Consider the following 16,444-nt stretch of genomic DNA (forward strand, 5'->3'; position numbering starts at 1 on the left):
TGATTTTTAACTAGCACATTTTAGAGTATGCAACAAATATATGACAATTGATAATGCTTGAATGGTGATTTTTTTTCAAACTATTTATGCATTTTACCCCACTTTTCTTTACTAATTATACTAATTAATATAGGTTTATAAGGTTAGTATAGGTTATTTTGTGTATTAGAGGTTTAGTATACTGTATTGTATATTATTTTGTATATTTAGGAGGTTTATAATATTTTTTTATTATTATTATTTTTATCTATGTTCAGAGTACATATATGTTATGTTATGCCGGGTTGCTTTGCTTTGAGTGCCCAGTCTGACCTTGTGTTGTTCTGTGCATCTGACAGTAAAAGACTTAAACTTGAAATTTATCAGCTCTGACTCCCGGAAATAAATTGTGATTCTCCTCTCCAATATTCTCGGTAACACAAAAGTAAATGTACAACATTCAGTGAGTTTGATACAGGTTTGGCCCTGTCAGTTACATTGCTCAGGTGCAACTTAATCCTTGTGTGTCACCATGACTTATTTTTATAAATATATTTCCTAGTTGCCAAGTTATTCATTATTCTGCTAGTTGTGATGTGTTGAAATAAAACATTTATTACTGGTAGTGATAAGTGCAATAAGTGTACCGTATCTTTACACGTGTACACGTGTTCCATGTTTATCGTGTACACGTGTCCCATGTTTATTGTTGTTCTACTGATAACTTGGAAAGCTGTATAAATGTACCTTGTTGAGATTCAAAGTTTACATCCACATTTCACATTCAGCTGTTTGCGTCTGCATCTTAAATTTTCTCTGTCAGAAGGTAAGTGGAACTAGGTGGCAAAACTTTATTATTATATTTAGAATATAGACAAGATGTCCTGATATAATAAATACAGACTGAACTGTTCTAGTTTTGTCACATTTTTCTGAATCTTTGAAAAAAAAAGGTTGTTCAATGTTGCTTGATTGCAAAGAAGTAGGGTTGGATAAAGTGATCATGAGAGAATATCATTTACATAATACCCCTTATACACAGTCTTTGTTTACATAATTTCTTCAAGATTGGTGTCCTCTCCAGAATGTTGAAACAAACAGCAGTCTTATTTTTGTTGGCTCTTCCTTGGATGTCATTTGGTGCCCTAGCTCCAAGTAAGCAGACAGTTATACTTTAATATTAAACTATAAATGTTTGACTCATTCTTAGAATAAGGATCTATATGGAGCCACACGTAATAATGTTTTTGGTTTTATGCGTACTGGTGTAGGCTACTTACACAGTTAATTTTTTTACAGAGAATCTTGCCTTACGTGGAAAAGCCACCCAGTCAAACCTCATAGATAATCCATACTCTGGCTACAGTGATGCAAACAATGCCATTGATGGGAATCGCAATGCACATTTTTATGAGGGGTCTTGCACTGCTACTGACACTCAGACCAATCCCTGGTGGAGAGTTGATCTGCTGGACACATTCATAATCACCTCTGTCACCATCACTAATAGAGGGGATGCTTATCCTGAAAGGATCAATGGTGCTGAGGTCCATATTGGCAAATTCATACTGAACGATGCTTTTAACACTTTGTAAGACATTTTACTTTAAGATTTTACACTTTGGACTTTGTTAGTGTTGATACAACTACTGTTTTTTGCTTTTGTAATGTGCAACTTTATCTTCATTGTAGCTATGTTTTTCAGCGGTTATTTCTCAACAACCGTGGTATAATAGTTATACATTTAACTCTAAATGTCTTTATTGTTCATTTTCAAATATTATATATTGTACCACTAGTCACATTACTTACATATACACTTGTGATCATTTACTCAGCTTGATCTCATTTCTGAAAAAAACAACAACAACAAAAAACTATCTCTCTCAGGGCTGGGGTCATTCCCTCTATATCAGCTGGAAGATCTCTCACACTGAAATGGACCAAAGGTGTGGAGGGACGTTATGTGACTGTGCGTCTTCCTGGAAGTGGAAGACTTCTTACACTCTGTGAAGTAGAGGTTTATGGGTATCCTCCTCCAACTGGTAAATCAAAGCACTCCTTCTAAAGCACTATTCAAAATGATTCCTAATCATTTTGAATGCAGTTTGTTGGTCATAAATATCCCAGGCAATTTAGGCCACTTATTGCTTGTCAGATTAAAATGACAGGTAATGTTAGATTATAACTAAACTAATCCTACAGTCTTTTATTATTGTATGTAGTATGGTCTAAGCAGCTAAATGGGTGAAGACTCAAAGTAAATGCTTTTTTCTACCCTGAAGAAAATGTAGCCATAGCAGGAAAGGCTACACAGTCCTCTTCTCATGGCAGTGGGTTTGCCAACAACGCCATTGATGGCAACAGGAATGGTGTGTATGGAGACGGGTCTTGCACTCACACTAAAGCTACAATCAATCCCTGGTGGAGGGTAGACCTCCTGAAGACCTACAGAGTGTTCTCCGTCACCGTCACAAATACAGTTGACAGTGTCCCGGAAAGACTTAATGGAGCTGAGATCCGCATTGGAAATTCCCTTGACGGCAATGGAATCAATAATCCCAGGTGAATTGTGGGAGGTTGAGTTCTTGAATGTCAACCTATCTTATTATTACAGTCTACTCTACACCTGATTGACTATGAAAGCAACATGCTGTGTGAGGCATTTACACCATTAAGATATGCTTACGTATCTTTCTTGTTTTCAGATGTGCAGTGATCTCTTCTATCCCAGCTGGATTTTCTGAGACATTCCAGTGTAATGGGATGGAGGGCCGTTTTGTCGTTATTGTCATTCCAGGAAGAGTGGAGTACCTTACTCTGTGTGAGGTAGAGGTGAAAGGTTCCCCTCTCGACTAACAAATTAATTAAAATCTGCTGAAGGACTGTGTTGAGACAGTATAGACAGAGGATTCGGATGAGAGCTTAAACTCAAACAAGAAAAGTAAAAGTAAACATCACTGAATGCTGTTGTAAACTATGATCTGAAAAGAAGAAGCAAAAACCAATCCCAACCCAGTAGCGTTCATTTTTCAGCCATATTCATGGTAAAAATCCTTTTTCTTTTTCTTTAAATTCACAGTGTCCATATGATTATGTAAAGGAATTGTTTGCTAAATAAATCTAACTTGTTGCATTGTTCTAAGTTGTTTTAGGCTACGTGTTGTGGTTTGACAGAATGAATATCTTTAGCTGGACTAAAACAGTATTCAGAGTCCATCATCTTTATCACAGTTCAATAGTCCTTTGTCACATGACTAAATAAAAACCCTCATAAAGCCAGCAGATTAGAATATTAATAATAATTCACTAAATCAAATATGAACTTGTATGTATTCATGATCACAAAAAACTGTTGTTAATGTTGCGATTCATAAACATTTATTTGAATGAATTAGCAGCGATACCATCTGCAGGTGCAGTTTCCATATTGTTCGAAGCACACAGTAAAATAGGAAATTGTCCACCTGGGAGAGCCAGAGAGCCAAGAGACAAAGAAGGTTCTTCCAATAGGCAGAAGACAATGCCCACCAGTGGTGAAGAGGAGAACCAATTTTTCTTTTTACATTGCACACGTTCTCCTTAATTGTTTGACTTCATTATAATAATCTTGAGATCAATTCATTTGTCAGATTCTTTCATCCAAAGCGATGCACAAATTGTGTGTATTGTAAGTACCACAGATAATCAAGAACAAAGGACAGTGGAACAACAAGATTATTTCTCTGATCATTTTGTGGGGGCAGTACAACACAATACACCATCTTAAATACACACAACATTTAATTATGCTAATACCATGAGAGGTAATGTACACATAAGGTGCCCTAGTCCATTTAGAATCTGAAGCGATGTGTCTTCAGAACTGGAGAGAAGGTGACTTTGTATTCAAAGAACATCTTAAATGTATTTTAAAATGGTATCTTGTTATTTTTGCTTTTTCAATATTAACACAATTCTATATTTACAAACATGTAAATCATGTAAGTCACTTTGTTAAACCTCCTATATCAACGGTGTCACAGTGTCCATGGTGAGCTATGCTCTCTGTGCTTCAGCTGGGTTTTCAGGCAGTCTGTGAAGTCTCTGTCAGGGCATAGGCTTGTTGTCTGGACCCTGACAGGCTTCTCAATCTCCTGTGAAGGGTACATGGTGGGGATTCCCATCAACAATAAACCATACTTGTAAACTTGTTCACTTTTAGTCTAATCATTTAGTTATTATTAGAACATTTCAAATACTTCACAATACTGAAAATGTACCCCTTAATACATTCATTTTAAAGGAAGTTCTGGTGATAACACACGCCTTCCTCTCTACCCTTCAGCCTCACCTTCCAATGCATGCCACTGTCACCAGGAGGACCAATATGATAGCCAGGGCAACGCCTAAAATCATGATCTTGTTTCCAATCACAGACTCCTGCTTCTCTATTTTCTTCCAACAGGCACCATCTTCAGCAGAGTCACCTGAACATGAAAACATTTGTACATAAGATTTGCATAGACATTTACATTGAGCAGACGCTCTTATCCAGAGCGACTTACAGTAAGTACAGGGACATGCCCGAGGCAAGTAGGGTGAAGTGCCTTGCCCAAGGACACAATGTCATTTGGCACGGCCGGGAATCGAACAGGCAACCTTCAGATTACTAGCCCGATTCCCTAACCGCTCAGCCACCTGACTCCCTTCTCAGCCACCTGACCCCCCTATAGATGGCCATAAATGTGTTTCGCTTTTGTGGTTGTTGTTGTTGTTGTTATTGTGTCTCTACTGGTTGCCAGGTTATTGGTGTAAGTTGTGAGGCAATAGTCCTTCAGAATAATGCCATGGCAACAGAAAGGATCACATGACTTCCTGGCAGTTTATTTCCATTTTCAGACAGTGAAAGTTTACTCCCACACCCCACCAAGTCAAGTTGAATCCATCTTGAAGAACCCCTTAGCATAACCCATTGACTAACATAAAACAACATGTTTTCATGTACTGTAGCTGCTTTCAGAAGGAGTCCCTTACAATAGAAGGAACCAAACAGACATAATTACCACACAATGTTATGTGGACTTCTGGAAAGAGGAAGATGTACACATACTGAAACAGTGACAGAGACAAACAAACAGACAGACAGACATGCAGGCAGGAAAGAGCAGAAAGAGCAGAAAGGCAGGTTGGAAAAATGTCTGGGTGGGAGGTAAGAGATATACAAAAAACAGGCTTGTGTTACACCAACTAGTGTAACAGTCTTACTTGACACCATCAACTGTACGCCACGCTGTGCAGGTAACTTCTCCACTGGGTGATTAGTGATTAGGTAGAAGACATATGTTGCACTGTCAGATGTACTCAAATCTGAGATACGCAGAGAACAGTTCTTGCTGCCTGGTTTTCCCAGGTACTCCACCCTGCCCCGGTAAGCAGGTTCAGGGAAGATCTGTGCACTGTGGTAAACATACCTGGGGGGTAGGTTGGAAGATAATAGAATGAACTACAATTGAATTGAATCAATGGACAGGCTGTGCATCCTGACCAACGGTAGCCGACCAACCCAACACTAGCAGTAACTGTTTAAGGAACGGTACCTGGGGGTGATGCAACGACTCTGCTCCAGACACCACATTTCAGACAGGACTCTGAAAGACGGTTGCTCTTCTCCCACCTCACTCAGCTCCTCACGTGTACGCTCAACCCCATTATGAGGAGGGTTGCGTGGGTAGTCAAAGGAGCAAGGGAGGACCACCGAGGAGCCAGCCACAGCACACACTTGATTATGGGGGAGGTGCACTGCCCACTCACAGGCGACAGCTAATAAACAGAGCCTTATGTTGTCAACTTAATACGCTTTCAGCACACCTTAGTGGTCTTACAGACAATGCATAGGAAAACATATTTAAACCTTTAATCTAAGAACACCAATAACTATTTTTGTTGCAAATACAGAATGTTAATCGTAGAACATTACACAAGAACATCCATTTTATCTAGAGTGCTGAACCTGCTTGTCATTAATGTAATAGTGAGGTGATTATGTAGGGGATGGATGCTTACCTTGCAGAATAACTGACAGTAGAAGCCATGTCTGAAGCTCTTTGACCCCTTTCTCCATCACTGCTCTTCCTCTTGTCTTTCTTTCTGCTTTCTTTTCTCACAATGTCTTATTATTTGGTTATCTTTATCTTTTTGTATCCTTACCTCAATTGTCATTCTTTTCTCAATCAGCTTGCCTTCCCCTAAGACCTTAGTACAGTCTCACTTCCCTTCTGTCCGGGAAGTCTTTGGGGTTTATTTGACACTCCTCAAAGGAGGAGTGTCAAATAAACCTCAATCGTGTCACCTGTTGCACAAGCGGGTATTTAGGATAAGATTGCTCAGCTGGGCTAGACTAATGTAAGTCTAGACTAATGTAAGTCTAGCCCAGCAACCCCTTTACAACCTAAGATTGAGACCAACTAGATAGACAAACTAGATAGTCAATAAGTCACGCTAGAATTGTATCAGATGAGTAAACCCTTGAAGTCTGGGACCACCGGACGTCCCATTGTCTACTGAGTAACATTATTTAATGACGTCACCGGTTCTGTACCTTTTCTGCGCTATTGACCGTTTTATCTGGAACGAGCAGAGGGCAGAGAACTGTGACTTGCGGTGGCGGACTGTAAAAACCGCAGTTTTACATATTTTAGAACGATTTTCATGCCAAGTGCTCTATCGTGCACGAGAATCGGATGCGATTTTGGTCTACTCTGGAGTTTTTTCTGTGTTTTTTTGGGTTGTTGTCAGCCACCTGTGAACAGAAGGAAATAATTGACGAAGCACTGACATTATACATGGTGTCCTCGGGTTATTACCGTTATCCAAGAGGCTACATCGAATGTTAAGAGCTTTAGTAATTTAAAGCTTTCGAGATTGTAAATTAAGACAATCGACAAGACTTTCCCCGCACACCTGTTTCAAGAGAAAGGTGAGTGATTCAGAAATTAATTAATTGGAACAAATGTTTGTTACCCTGAACCAATTTTTACATTTTTTACTTTCAGTCATACTCAACAACTTCTATGCTAGTATAACATCCGGGGATTTGTGTCATTTCATTCAAAGTATTGGTTGTGTATAACTAGTGTGTTAAATCCACAAATCTTGTGCCATAGATGTAGTTATTTAAGGCCTCTGCTGTTTTGCCGTTAATGCTAAAAGAGTGATCATAATTGTTACCAAAAATAAACCACTCAGTAAGACAGTTTCCTATCAGAAATAATTTGTTGTTCTTTTCATCTAAGCAAAAAAGCTAATAAAAAACTTTGGGGCTAATCTTTTCAAAACAACCCATAGTGCCCTTTGGTTTGTTGAACCTGTTTAACCCATCTGTGCCCTGTCTAATAGTCTTTTCTCTCCTGCAGAAGGAGAATACGGAGGGGGGGAGGCTGGGTACTAAACTAGACCTGTCTGGAGCAAACTGGGCAAAGAGGGACCCTCCAACTTAGCCATATCTGTTTTCTCTTTCCATTTCCGAGGGGCTAGAATGCCAGAGACAAAGAATGGTAAGTGTTACATACCTAGTCAGAAATTATGCTAGCCTGGCAGATAACTGTTTTCCCCCTGTATTTGACATCAGACATCAGACAACTTTGATGTTAACGATTAATAGAATTGTCTACTCTCTGCTTTTCTAATAGTCACCATTTTGTCGTGAGTCATACCAGATTACAACATTCAAGTTGGACTCATCTGCTATGGCCTGCAACAGTGTCCCCTCATATCAAACTATTTTGTGTTTATAAAATCGAAGATTAAAAGTGTACCCTGGCCTCTTAAATTTACAGGTGAATTGTATCTGTCCATCCTGGCAGTGGGAAGGATGTTAATGTTACAGGAAATTATCAGTACTCCCATGGTTTCATTAACTAATATAAGTCATACAGTCCTTCACCATTATGTCGCTTGATCACACACACAAACATACACACACACATAAACACGTACACACGCATACACAAACATACATAGTTACCCAGTAGGTCCGTCTTTCTCTCTCTCTCAGCTGCCTGTCTTCTTCATAGCCTATCAAAAGTGACTTGACTTCATGCTTTTTCAGGGTTTGGGTTTTTATGGCAGAAGGATAAGGTGAAGCCTTATCTTAAGTGTGCCTACCAGGGCTCAGGTCAATTCATTTTAAATACAAGCTGATAAGAGTGTGTACTTCAGTTCCAATTTACATTTTTGCGTTGTTTAGATGCGTTGAGCCGATACTTGTAGTTGGTGCTTACCTTCAAAATTTAAAGCGAGTCCTCCATGTTAGCTGTCTGTCACTCCTCTGTACTCCTCTACAGTCTGGTCATAACTGAAAACTTAAAAACATCATCCCCTACAGATAAATCATCTTGTGGCTACAGTAGTTTACCTGCACACCCTGTAGCCAACAACCCCTTTGTCGAGCCCTATCTTCTTTCTTACTGTTTTTCCCACAGATAAGTTGTTTGTTTGTGACTGGAGTTAGGGTTGGGTTCAGATTGGGTGTGGAAAGTATAGGTTGAAAAGTTGTAATATTCAAGAGAGCTTAAGCCACTGGCTCATAATACCCCATGATTCACACTTAAGATACCTGTACAGACAAGTCATACAGACCCTAGTCATTTACTGTCTGTGCCAGCTATTTCAGAACCACTAATATAAAGTAGATGAACAGTGATTAGTGCTTTAGTGGGTTCAGAGTTCCAATGTGGGTATAATGGTGTTTGCTGATAGAGTAGTTGCATATCACTGGCTTCTTCCTTGAGAATATGTTGCGTTCATAAAATACATCAACACATCATACTGATTCTTTCAGCGTGGACTTATAACTATATTAGTAGTTACATTGTGCCAGGCAAACATTATAGTGATTGTCTAGACCTGAAACTCACTGCAGACCTTAGCTTGACCTATAGTTTACCATACTGTACAGAGATACCGTGCACACTACTCATCAAAGAGCCTAGCCAGGAGTGGGGGAGGAGCATGCACATACACACACACACACTCATACACACACACACATGTACACAAACATATACACACACAGCTTCTCAGGTGAAGCAGCAGACAATAGGCTGGTTGTTCTAAGTCCACTGGCCTTACGATGCATCGCTGCAGTCTGGGAGGAGTAGGATGAGAAGGAAACCTGGGTGTTTCCTGGAAAACCACAGTTCAAAATGCCAGGCGGGCAGGAGAATGTCTCCTCACACATCAGTGACCACGATGATCCCTTGACCGGCGGCCAGTGTTATTACCCAGAGTTTTGTAGTAGAAGGAGCCCCAGCTCAGTCATATGTCAAGGTTGTAACGGGAAGACCTTGGTTAATAGAACATAAGAGAATAATTAAGTTTTTGTTGAGGAGAGATTTTTTTGTAAACAAATAGGGCTGGTCTATATTTAATGTAGTCTTTTATTTATTTATTTATTTTCATCGGTGACCTTTATAGTGAGTCCCCCAACCTTAAGGTGTGTCAGCAAAACAGATAGAAGTTAATGTAAGTCTAGAGTTAACATTGACTTCTTAAACCTCTTTCTGCTGCCACACTCTGGCAGCAATTGTTCGAGAACCCCAACTTGGGACTCAACATTCCAGCTTGTATTCTGAGATTTTTATCTCTGGGCAAGCTACAGGCCAAACTGGTTAAATCTCGGAACAGTCTATTGACACTGCTGTCAGCTGTCATGCTGTCTCAAATCCACGGTTCCCCAAGAATAGTTATTAAACATTCTTCACAACATAGATTAAGCATTCAAGAAGAGATGTATTGTAAAAATTTATCATATTTGGAGTCAGCTGGTTTACAATTTGGTATACTTATTTACACATTAGCTTATTTTGTGAATCTCTGAAGTTTCAATAACGTCAAACCACATGCTAAAGTTATGTGGAGACATGATGTTTGACAGAAAAAAGATTTTTTTTCTCACCTTTCAGCCAACCAAAACAGCCACACCCAGCTTTCAGGATGAGGAGTACTCCCTATTGGACAATCAGACTGCCCATGAACATCTTTTATCTCCATCCGGATGTATGGTAGACTTGCAGAGGACTTCCTGCAGGTCATTGGTGTAGGTTCTGATGAAATTACTCCATAATGACAGGAGCAACATTTTTACTGTAAGTCTTCTGATGGAAGATTTACAATTCTCGCTCTGGCTTGTGATACTCTGTGTCTGAAAATCATGGGATGCATATGTTTCCCCTCAAACAGTTTTGAACAGGCTTTGCCCTTGAAAGATGAGACAGCCTGAGAATTAGGTGGTCAATGTGGGTTGGCCCAATGTGGTTTCCCCTCCGACCCCTAGCCTCCTGACTTTGTCTGGTTTGTTTATCTAATTATCTTTTGACTCTAAAACTAACATGCTTTAATGATGATATATGATGGGAAATTGTGTTTCTTTACCTTCTTGTAATCTATACGCAAACATAAACTCACACATAAACACTTTTGCAACACAGTAGCAACCTACACCGTTTTTAACCTGTGGCATACAGTATGTATGTAATATTTAGAAGTGTAAGATGAAGAAGTCAGTGTCATCTTTATACAGCAGAAGGACCAGTTACTTGTCTTAGCTTCAGCAACCCTGTCCAGGGAACTCACTGACACTTGCTCTCGGACATAACCTGCTGTAACAAAGGCAGGGTTCGATTTCCGGGGGGGCTTGGGGGGGTTTGACCCCCCGAATTACTAAGACTCGGACCCCCCCCAAAAGAAATAATAACAACAGGTCGGGGGGGGTCAATACATTTATATATTGTTCTTACTTTATGCCCTGGGGAAGAAGTTGACCCCCCCGATTGTCATTGTATAATTCGCACTCTGAACAAAGGTGGTTTTGGTGACAGCGCTCTTATGTCTTTTTTAAGGCTTCGATGAGTCTGTTTGAAAAATCTGGGTTTGCTACCTGCTTTCTTGGCACCAGTGGTTTGGGGACAGAGTGACATGGGAGGTGCAATATCTTCCCAGTTTGTTTTAGTCTCATGGAGACTCAGGCAGACAGGCTGGCAGCAGACTTTAGACTATTGATCCCGTCTCTTGGACTGATTCACTTTGGCTGTTTGGCTCACTGTGGGGCAAGTCTTGGCCCTCGGTTATGATGTGTAACTATGCATACGGTTATGGTCCGCCTTGTCTTGTTTTGTTCATGTTTCATGTTGATTGGTATTATACACTTATCTCTGTGTGTGCGTGTGTTTACAGGAAGACCAGGGATAGCCCTGACCTGCGTGCTGACCCCGTGTCGGCTAGTTGGTGTGTGTGTGACCGTGGTCCTATTAGGAATGGTTGGAGTGGCTGTCTGGGCTGTAGGTGAGACACACAGATTTTGCCCTCAACACACATTCACACACACACACACAAACATACACACACATCAATCTTATTCATCCATGTTGATACCTAGTGAAAAACAGTTACTGTTAATACTGTACAACACTGTATCATTCTTGTTCTTACCATTATTTGGCTGGACATTGTAGGAGCTTGAACACTCTAATGTTGCTAAAATTTGTTTTATTTCCTGATTTTTCCTGTAAAGTAACCTACTGCACCAGAGAAGAAGACACAGGACTTTATGACGGTAAGTGAGAAGAGACGACCGATCCGTCAGAGTAATGCTCAGCTATACATCAAAGAAAATGGACAATTCAAGAAACTTACATGAAGAAACTGTCATTTCAAATGAAATAACTGGTCCCTGTTTCCCCTTCCCCCTTCAGTCCAGGTGAACTCGATGGACCAACAGCTACGCGTGTTTGACTCTGCCCAGCACAGGTGGAGGCCGGTCTGCTCCTCAGAAGCTAATCAGCTGTTAGCCAGCATCAGCTGTGAGGAGATGGGATTTGTCAGGTTAGAACGCAGACACTAAGATTGACATGACTTTGACCATAAATATTCAGTTGTATATACAGAGCTTTAAATAGAGTGTTAATATCTGTGTCTGTTTGTGTTTGTGTCCTGCAGTGTTGTTAACTACTCGGTGTCAAGCCTGCCAGAGGGAAGCAACGAGGGTGGAGACTTCTTCTGTGTCAAACAGGAGGAGCTGACCTATGGGAAAAGGATTAAAGACTCTCTTTACCCCTGGTAACATGCAACATACTATGTAACACTCAGTAACAAACTGTGTATCATAAAATATGATTCTGTCTGGCACTGGTTATTAATTCAGTAAATGTTGTCCCAATTCTCCAATAAAGTTTTAACCATTCAGTATTTATTTAACACTGTTTCACACAAACATTGTACTGTGTCTATATTGTTTGTACTTACTCAGTCTTCCTGTGTTGCAGTAACTGTGAGAGTGGCCAGGTTCTGACTGTGCTGTGTCAAGGTAAGACCTGAGAACGTTTGGTGAGAAACACAGACACCCTTACGTAAAAGATAAAGGGAAACACCTCTTTTTTGTAGTATTGAAGGTGCAGTATTTAACGTTTTTCACCACACAGTGACAGACCATATATTTCAATGTTTAGGGAGAGTTAAATCAGGTGCACCTCAGTTATTCAAGTCAGCTCAGGTCTTCCTGTAAAATACATAGATCTAGATGTGTTGTTTTATGTCCAGACTGTGGTCGACGCAGCTTGACGGAGGACCGCATTGTGGGCGGTGTGGACGCACGGCAGGGCAGCTGGCCCTGGCAGGTCAGTCTGCAGTACGACGGGGTGCACCAGTGTGGGGGCTCCGTCATCTCTGATCGCTGGGTGGTCAGCGCGGCGCACTGCTTCCCCGAGTGAGAGCACACCCATGTGCATGCACACGCAAACACAAAATAAGTAGGCCCTCACAGCCCTCACAATGCATGCAGACTCGTAAACAGAATACACAGAGACTAATGGACAAATGTGCACACATACACACAGCCACTACAGTATGATGGTGGCATATCTTCGGGGGTCAGATGGCTGAGCGGTTAGAGAATCGGGCTTGTAATCAGAAGGTTGCCGGTTCGATTCCTGGCCGTGTCGTTGTGTCCTTGGGCAAGGCACTTCACTCTACTTGCCTCTGGGGAATGTCCCTGTACTTACTGTAAGTCGCTCTGGATAAGAGCGTCTGCTAAATGACAAAATAGTAAAAAATGTAATCTTACATCTTATGTGTCCCCTCTGTCCTGGCTGTGTTTCTTTTTCTTCTAATCTCTTCTCTTCACTCAACTGCCCCCTCTCCGCTAGGCGGTACCGGCATCTCTCTAGGTGGCGTGTGTTGCTGGGCTCTAACTATAATAAACCAGTCCACAACACAGTGGTGATGGCGGAGGTCCGGACTGTGGTTTACCACAGCAGCTACCTTCCCTTTGTGGACCCCAACATAGATGACAATAGCAGAGACATTGCTGTCCTGGCTCTGGCACAGCCCCTCACATTCACTGGTATGGACTGGAGGGAGAGAGACAGACAGACAGACAGACAGACAGACAGACAGAAAGACAGACAGATAAATAGACAGACAGGCAGACAGACAGGCAGAGAGAGAGACAGACAGACAGGCAGACAGACAGGCAGAGAGAGACAGACAGGCAGAGAGACATAGGGCTGGCCGGCAGACAAGGCATGCAGGGGGGGGAGAGAGAGGCAGACAGGCAGCGAGACATACCAAGAGACAGATAGACATCCATCGGTATGAGACCAGGAGGGCAGGGGGGCAGTAGGACAGGGGGGCAGTAGGATGGTGGCGTAGGTGTGGGGCCAGTAGGATGGTGGGGTAGGTGTTGGACCAGAAGGTTGGTGGGGACCAGACAGTGAGAGGCTCTGTGTACAACTGGGCTGGGTGCTAGAAGTGAGAAGAGGTGGAATGAAGGATACGAGAGAGGGAGATTCTTGATAGGAGTCAGGTTACCATGGCATTCTGCTTGACAAAGGGCCTACTCACCCAAAGAAACCAGGCACGTTGATGCACTTTTACGAAAGCAGCATAAAATAATGTCCCTGTTTCTCTGTCAGTTTCAACATTAGTGTCTCTCCAGATTCTTGTGGTTTTAAAGAGGTTATTAATTGATTAACCTGCAGAAATAAAAGACAAATAAACAGAACACAAGTCAACACTTTTGCGACCCCTTCATAGAGCAGTAATTTCTGCCATCTAGTGGTTGAACCCGCCATGGCACTGACTCATTCCTTTTGTCCCTGTTGTTATATTCAGATTATATACAGCCAGTGTGTCTGCCCACCTATGGCCAAAGGCTGGTGGATGGACAGATGGGCACGGTGACAGGCTGGGGAAACGTAGGGTACTACGGTGGGTCTCAGCAATCTCTTGGTTTGTCTTACATCTTCATTTCTCCCTGTTTCTCTCATACACATTGGGTCTTTTCTTCTCTTTTTCTGTTTTAGGATTAAATGGGGAGTGTCCCTGATCTTTCTACTAATTAACTTAGCTCTCTCACTAGCTCTTTCTCTCTCTCTCTCTCTCTCTCTCTCTCTCTCTCTCTCTCTCTCTCTCTCTCTCTCTCTCTCTCTCTCTCTCTCTCTCTCTCTCTCCCTCCCTCTCTCTCTCTCTCTCTCTCTCTCTCTCTCTCTGTCTCTCTTTAGGGATATGTAAACTATGTCCTCAAATGTACCAATCCTTTTCTCCTTTCTCCATCTCCCCCCCATTCTTCCACTCTTCGTTACTTATCCTACATCCTCTCCTTGTCTTCTCCTCTTGCCATTTCCTCCCCATCTCGCCCCTCTCCCTTTCCTCCTTCCCTCCATCTCTCCTCCAGGTATGCTAGCTGATGTCCTCCAGGAAGCTCACGTGCCCATCATCAGTGATGCTGTGTGCAACGCCCCAGATTACTATGACAACCAGATTACCACCAGCATGTTTTGTGCCGGCTTTGAGAAAGGTGGCATTGATGCGTGTCAGGTCAGGACCCTAAACTCTCAATTGACAATAGCGTTCTTGACACTGCCTTTATATTGTGATACCTGTATCTATGTGTACTTTTAATTTAAGATTGTATTTCTCAGCCCTAATGTGGTGTGCATGTCTATGTGTCTATGTATGTGCTTGTGTGTGTATGTGTGGCAGGGGGATAGTGGTGGTCCCTTTGTGGCAGAGGACTGCCTTTCCAAGGCTAGCCGCTACCGTCTGCTGGGCGTGGTGAGCTGGGGAACCGGCTGTGCCATGGCCAAGAAGCCTGGCGTTTATACCAGGGTGGCACGCTTCTTGCCATGGTTATCCACCGCAATGAGGGTGAGTGGCACGACACATATACATTTTGTATACACAAAGCACGGTCATAAGGATATCCTAGTAGTCTCATACTCATACTACATATGCACATATTACACATACACAAAAATGTACGCGCACACACACGTCACATGCTCTCACAAAAGCACACTCAGAGATGCTTAGATTCTAAAATACATAATAGTACATGATTCTATGTCATGGCGATAGTGTCACTGTGGAGTTAAATCATCCTTTCATCTCTGCAGACCTATCACAACTCTCCAGGCTTTCACAAGATGGCTAGAACATGAGAAAAGGGAAATGTGAGAGGAGAACATCTCACTTAGGGTTCTCCAGTGGAACAATGATCAACGAGGCCTGGTCAAAACAAAACCTCTTTGCCATTCCATTTTTTATATGAACCTACCCCCTTCTTGTAGGCTGCTTGATCTGCTCCTCAGGGTTCACAGTCCAAGACCTGGTTGTATAATCTGACAAACAAAAATGTGTCCTTAATGCTATGACCACTGATCAACCGTTTCTGAGGAGACAACATAGACGGCCATCAGGAATTTAAAACAAACGTATTTAGTTGCAAAGTGTCTGTCTGTCTCTATTACTTTGTTTGTGGGAGTTTATTAGCAATAAATAGCCTGTGTGAGTGTGTGTGTGTGTGTGTGGTTTCTTATGGTGCGAACATGAACTAATCTATAAAAAAGGCAAATTTTCATTCAGTAATGCTAGAGCTGGTGAATGTATGATATTATTTTTATTGGAATCAGTATTTTGTTTTCTTAACTGTAAATATTAGGTGCCTTTCATTGCAAATATATGTCTTCTGGTTTTTGAGTTGTTACAGTGAATCAGATATGCCTCTACAGTTGCATGCACTGTCCAATTCTGGTCTTGCCCTCTCACCAACATTTCACCAACAGGACAAAGGGACAATGGATTATTATTATTATTAAAATACAAATTAAACTGAATGAAACACATCAAATGTTTACCAAGCTATACATAACATCTGTAATATGTGCAATAACCCTATGGATAGTCTTCTCTGAAGCCAACCAACATGATTCTGATTATTGACTTTAGTTTTTTCTTCTGGTTTTGTCCCCTTTATTGTTTTTTTGTATTTCTTCAGGCGTTGTCTACCAGAGGGTAGACATAAATGTGAATGTACGTATCTTTAGTGTTAATTATGGAAGTTAGCAAACAACTTTTGTTACTGATTACTGTTATGTTCATTGTATGTCAATTCTCATGTTGCATAAAGTATTGAAATAAATTCATAATT

The 16,444-nt window shown here is 41.4% G+C and overlaps 3 protein-coding genes across 4 annotated transcripts; 2 read left to right on the forward strand and 1 right to left on the reverse strand.

The window, feature by feature from the left end:
* The first annotated feature begins 676 nt into the window (after window positions 1-676).
* On the forward strand, window positions 677-3,120 carry LOC134023413 (uncharacterized). 2 transcript variants are annotated; one of them, XM_062465516.1, is made up of 6 exons: window positions 677-805; window positions 1,047-1,134; window positions 1,279-1,570; window positions 1,870-2,024; window positions 2,265-2,544; window positions 2,688-3,120. In XM_062465516.1, exons 2-6 carry the CDS (start codon window positions 1,065-1,067, stop codon window positions 2,836-2,838), a joined length of 948 nt encoding a protein of 315 aa, XP_062321500.1. In that variant the 5' UTR covers window positions 677-805; window positions 1,047-1,064; the 3' UTR covers window positions 2,839-3,120. The 2 variants fall into 2 exon arrangements, with proteins under 2 accessions (XP_062321500.1, XP_062321501.1); XM_062465517.1 differs by having other exon boundaries at window positions 713-805; window positions 1,064-1,134.
* Window positions 3,121-3,678: 558 nt separating this feature from the next.
* On the reverse strand, window positions 3,679-8,474 carry LOC134023414 (uncharacterized). The gene is made up of 6 exons (XM_062465519.1): window positions 8,241-8,474; window positions 6,025-6,760; window positions 5,559-5,781; window positions 5,227-5,432; window positions 4,313-4,448; window positions 3,679-4,115 (listed from the first exon to the last, which is right to left on the reverse strand). Exons 2-6 carry the CDS (start codon window positions 6,080-6,082, stop codon window positions 4,046-4,048), a joined length of 693 nt encoding a protein of 230 aa, XP_062321503.1. The 5' UTR covers window positions 6,083-6,760; window positions 8,241-8,474; the 3' UTR covers window positions 3,679-4,045.
* hpn (hepsin) lies at window positions 6,558-16,444 on the forward strand. Its single transcript, XM_062465515.1, has 13 exons — window positions 6,558-6,941; window positions 7,377-7,514; window positions 11,194-11,301; window positions 11,531-11,572; window positions 11,712-11,841; window positions 11,956-12,075; window positions 12,282-12,322; window positions 12,556-12,721; window positions 13,161-13,357; window positions 14,128-14,223; window positions 14,690-14,832; window positions 14,998-15,162; window positions 15,411-16,444. Exons 2-13 carry the CDS (start codon window positions 7,496-7,498, stop codon window positions 15,453-15,455), a joined length of 1,272 nt encoding a protein of 423 aa, XP_062321499.1. The 5' UTR covers window positions 6,558-6,941; window positions 7,377-7,495; the 3' UTR covers window positions 15,456-16,444.

Source organism: Osmerus eperlanus, chromosome 7 (genome assembly GCF_963692335.1).
Source record: "Osmerus eperlanus chromosome 7, fOsmEpe2.1, whole genome shotgun sequence".
In the NCBI taxonomy this organism is placed as follows: domain Eukaryota; kingdom Metazoa; phylum Chordata; class Actinopteri; order Osmeriformes; family Osmeridae; genus Osmerus; species Osmerus eperlanus.

Bases quoted from the DNA above. Each gene is read 5' to 3' on its own strand.
- LOC134023414 (XM_062465519.1), bottom strand. From the start codon at position 6,082: ATGGAGAAAGGGGTCAAAGAGCTTCAGACATGGCTTCTACTGTCAGTT. The intron at 5,782-6,024 runs GTAAGCATCCAT...TCTGTTTATTAG, and splicing joins ACTGTCAGTTATTCTGCAAG to CTGTCGCCTGTGAGTGGGCA. The intron at 5,433-5,558 runs GTACCGTTCCTT...CCTACCCCCCAG, and splicing joins AGTCGTTGCATCACCCCCAG to GTATGTTTACCACAGTGCAC.
- LOC134023413 (XM_062465516.1), top strand. From the start codon at position 1,065: ATGTTGAAACAAACAGCAGTCTTATTTTTGTTGGCTCTTCCTTGGATG. The intron at 1,571-1,869 runs GTAAGACATTTT...TATCTCTCTCAG, and splicing joins AACGATGCTTTTAACACTTT to GGCTGGGGTCATTCCCTCTA. The intron at 2,545-2,687 runs GTGAATTGTGGG...TCTTGTTTTCAG, and splicing joins AATGGAATCAATAATCCCAG to ATGTGCAGTGATCTCTTCTA.
- hpn (XM_062465515.1), top strand. The intron at 12,076-12,281 runs GTAACATGCAAC...CCTGTGTTGCAG, and splicing joins AAAGACTCTCTTTACCCCTG to TAACTGTGAGAGTGGCCAGG. The intron at 13,358-14,127 runs GTATGGACTGGA...TGTTATATTCAG, and splicing joins ACAGCCCCTCACATTCACTG to ATTATATACAGCCAGTGTGT.